Below are 4656 nucleotides of genomic sequence, written 5' to 3' on the forward strand. Positions count from 1 at the left end.
GTTTTGTTGACTTTTCCATGATGAACAGTGCATCCATGTACTGTTCACAGACCCACAAATTCCACTTTTCAGCAACTTTTTCATTAAAAATTGGTCCCACAGCATTATTCACACATTTACAAATTATTTTGCTACAGTGTTTTCAGTTTTTAGTTTTCAGTTTTCAGTTTCAGCAAAATAAGTTCTATCCAAACAGACTCTTAATCTCAAGCTTATCCAAAAAGTTTATTTCGTTCTGATCTGCAAGTCGAGTGGCGAGATTGACTCCCCAGACATTATTGGATCCAACGAGAACGTTCTACGACAATCTCATAAATATTTTAAGAAAAATGCTACATTTTGTAATATTTTTAGGCATGTTTAAAAAAAAGTAATGCAAGTAATAGATTCAAATTATAGCCATTAATAATCAATCAGATTAGATTTATTGTGAAAACGTTTTAATGATACTACTGCTACACCTTAACAATACTCATCATTAATATCACCTTTTTGTTTATCATTAACAACTTCTCACCTTAAAAACTTTGAATTTTTTTGTCTCTAGAATTAATGTAAATGTTTTCCTTTAAGATCTCCAACAATAAAGTTTTATACTTGTTAGAAAGTTTAGACCAATTATTAAAGTTTCTCATTATTGAATAAAAAACTTGTTCATCAAAATAAAAACAAAAACAAAAAAATTGGATCCGAATCTCATTTTCAATAAAAAAAAATATATCATTTGTGTCTTTGATTAATAATAATAATAATCAGCCTAGAAACTTGTAATTCAACTTGCAACTCCTGGCATTTCCAACAAAAACATTTTAAGTTTTAAACCTCATCTTCTCCTGGTAATTTTCAAATTATAAAAAGAATTTAAAAAAAATTATGGAATGAATGCAGCAAGTTTCAAATCCTATCTTTTAAAAAATTGATGTACTTGTTGATGGGTAAAAGTGGCAAAGGCGATTCTTTTTTTTTTTTTTTCTTTTAAATTTTTTTGCCAAAAACCTTTGACGTATAAGGAAATAATAATGACTCCAAAATTTATAGAAATGACATTTTTTCGGTTAACTCCGTAATAAACATGATACATATATATTAATTTTACCCCTAATCTTTATTTTAACCCTTGAACTACCCTTTTTTTTCTGGGACAATTTATCAATTTTTTTTCCTTAAGCTATCATATAGCATCAATTTGTCATAATTTTTATCTTTGGGTGGCACAAGCACATGCTTATTTCCCTCGCATAGGTTTTCATTTTTGCCACCCCCCTCCCCAAAAGAAAGATTTTTTGGTTTTCTTTTTCAATGAAATTTTTGGTAAACAATGAAGTAATGGATATAATAGTAGATAGCAACACCAACTAGTTCATCAAAAAAAAAAAAAAAAAAAAATCTTAATTCAACCGTTCATGCACAAAGTGCTTCGAATTTAGAGGGAATTGGGTTTGGACTGCGAGGTTTACGCATTATAATTATCTTCTTCTTTTTAAATGTTCAATTATTCAGTAATATATGTATATATATATATATATATATATAACCTAAAAAGTAACCTTATTGATACGGTATATCTGTTGATTAAAATCAGGTATAATAATCATGCACAAAGTGCTTCAGAGTAAAAAAGAAAAGGATTCGAGCCGTATATATGTTTGTTAAAATTAGTTATGATTTCTTTTTTTTTGATATATAACATTAAAATCAGTTATGATAATATAAAATATTAACGGCCATTAACAAAAGTAGCCACTCTTTTTTTCCTATATAATAGTGTCCACACCAACAGCAAACAAAACCAAATACAGCTCAGTTTTTAACTCTCCTACTACCCTTGTTCTTTGCTGCTTTGTTTGTTGTTGTACTTCTTTTTCTTCCAAACATGGTGGTGTTAGAACAAGGCCTCTCAACTGCCATGAACGCAAAAATCATTGGCTCAGGCAGTGAAGGCATAGTTCTAGCACATGGATATGGAGCAGACCAGTCTGTCTGGGACAAAATCCTGCCCCATCTGGCTCAACACTACCGCGTTCTTGTCTTTGACTGGACCTTTTCTGGTGCTGTTAAAGATCCAAACCTATTCGATCCTGTCAAATACACTTCCTATGAGGCTTTTGCGAATGACTTAATCGCTCTTGTGGATGAGATTAACCTGCAATCTGTGGTTTTTGTTGGCCATTCAATGTCTGGTATGATTGGTTGCATTGCTACCATCAAAAGGCCTGAGCTTTTTAAGAGACTTATACTCGTTGGAGCTTCTCCAAGGTGCTTATAAAGATACATAAAATGTTTCTCTTTCTTTTACTTCATTGCTTTATCTCCCATGGGAAATGAAAAATAAACACACACACATAAAATACTTTGGGCAGTTGTGGATTTGTTTATGGTTGGATGTTATTTGATTATTGTTTTTCTCTCTCTTTTCTTTTTTGGGAATATTATTCATGTAAAATCCATTTAATTGCAAAACGTGTTTTTTCTAGATTTAAATCAGGTTGGTTTTTCATTTAGTCCGGTGAAAGTTTTCACTAGACTCGTTGGATTTTGGACACATATATAGTCTTTGACATGTGTCCAAATCTTGCCGTGTCCAGTAAAAATTTTCACTAGACACAAGCCTTGCCCTTCATTTAACACCAAATACGATTAAGGGAGCAAGCTCTCTTTTCTGTTTTGTTCTCTTTCCTATTTTTTTCTTCTTTTTTCTTTTTGTAATTTTCAATTTTTTGTGGTGAAAGAAAGTAAGAAACTAATTAACCGCTGATAGTTTTAGTACACCAGAGTTGTGGACTACACAAGTCCTTGCTTTTCAGGAACGTGGATCATTTCGATCTAGAAGAGCTGAAACCCTGACCTCTAGCACTAAACCTAACGATCTGTTTTTACTGTGCAAATGAATATTCTTGTGATTTTATATACCTTAATAGAGTATTACAAAGAACCAAATCAAACATGTGGATACAAAATATGGTTCATTATTTGTCTTGTTTGTCTTGTACTGATCTTATTTTGGTTTATATACGTGTGGATCTTTAGTCGGTATTTTTGTCCAAAATAAAATGAAGATGCCCGGTTAATGTGTGCTCTTAACTATCTATTTTGGAAAATTTTTTATGGAAATTTAAAAAAACTGTCAAAACAGTTAATTATTTTTTTGTTTTTTCATACAAATTTTTCTAAAATGAATTACTAATACATGTCCTAAAGACACACGTTAGTAAATCCCAATAAAAATTATCAGATTAGTTTGAGGACAAGCACGATCTTGGATTACATAAAAGATTAAAACCTCAAGTTTTCCTTTCCTCTCGTTTTCTTCTATTTTGACTTTTTGTTGGCAGTTTGAGAGTGATTGAGATAGCATAATTTAAATATGATTGTAATACGTTAGGTGTATGATATTATTACTATTATTATTTTTTATTTTTTATTTTTTATTTTTTAACTTTAGTTGCTTTATAAATATGGGGGAAAATTTGTCATAGTTTACAATTAGTGGAACATTAAAATATAAATGTTACATATAAGGTATATGATTTTTTTTTTCTTTTTCCATTTTAAATTTTAGTTACTTTACAAGGAAAAAAAAAATTGGTCATACTAGTTTATAATTAGTGGAGCATAAATTGAACATTAAGAGTAGAACGTGAGATTTTATATATCAACTGACTGTGATCTGTTATATCTTATCATATTAGCAGTTCAAATTGCAAAGTATCCTAATGAAAAAAGTCTAAAAATTTCTCATGCTACTTCATATAGGTACATAAATATCGATGGTTATGAAGGTGGGTTTGAGAAATCGGACGTTGAGCAGATTATCTTGAACATTGAATCCAACTATGAGAATTGGGCTACAGCCTTTGCTTCCCTTGTAGTGGATCAAAAAGATCCCCTCTCAGTGGATAAGTTCACAAAATGCTTGAGAAGAATGAGACCTGAAGCGGCACTTCCCGTAGCCAAAATCATATTTTACAGCGATGAAAGAGACATTCTTGACAAGGTTATGACCCCATGCACAATCATTCAGACCACCAGTGATATCGTAGTCCCAAAGTCAGTGGCATTCTACATGCAAAACAAAATTAAGGGAAAATCCACTGTGGAGATCATAGAAACTGATGGCCATTTTCCACAGCTAACTGCGCACCTCCAGTTCCTTCAGGTGCTAGGGAATGTCCTGGGCTTCTCTGATCTTGGTCATAATTAAGAGACAGTTTGAAATTTCCATGCTTCTTCTTTTTCTCCCCCTATTCATTTGAATGGTAGGAAAGCAAGGTCAGAAATAAATGTCCTGTGGGCATGTGTGTTCATAAGTTCATGAGATAGAGGTAGGAGTGGGTATGTACTTGTACAATGTAATGTTTTGTGTTTAATAAAGTTTGAATAGTTGGTAGTTAGAACTTTGTGAACTTTATTTTGGTAGAGAGAGAGAGAGAGAAAGAGAGAGAAGCTATGCACTGCATTCAATTTTCTTTTATTTTTATTATGCTTTAATGAATACATGTTAGGTTCAAATCTTGTTGTGTTGGCAAATCTGAGCCAAAACACAATTTTTTTGGTGTATTTGAGTATTAGTTTTTAGTTTATAAAATAATTTTAAAGATCTATGCTAGAGACAAAAGAAAACAGTTCAAGAATATCTACTTAAAACAGCAAAGTTTT

General features: G+C 31.4%; 1 protein-coding gene across 1 annotated transcript; it reads left to right on the forward strand.

The window, feature by feature from the left end:
- Positions 1 to 1780: 1780 nt before the first annotated feature.
- Positions 1781 to 4394, forward strand: LOC126715270 (strigolactone esterase D14). Its single transcript, XM_050415801.1, has 2 exons — positions 1781 to 2256; positions 3754 to 4394. Exons 1-2 carry the CDS (start codon positions 1874 to 1876, stop codon positions 4199 to 4201), a joined length of 831 nt encoding a protein of 276 aa, XP_050271758.1. The 5' UTR covers positions 1781 to 1873; the 3' UTR covers positions 4202 to 4394.
- The last annotated feature ends 262 nt before the right edge of the window (positions 4395 to 4656 follow it).

The sequence above is a fragment of the Quercus robur genome, chromosome 2 (assembly GCF_932294415.1).
Source record: "Quercus robur chromosome 2, dhQueRobu3.1, whole genome shotgun sequence".
In the NCBI taxonomy this organism is placed as follows: domain Eukaryota; kingdom Viridiplantae; phylum Streptophyta; class Magnoliopsida; order Fagales; family Fagaceae; genus Quercus; species Quercus robur.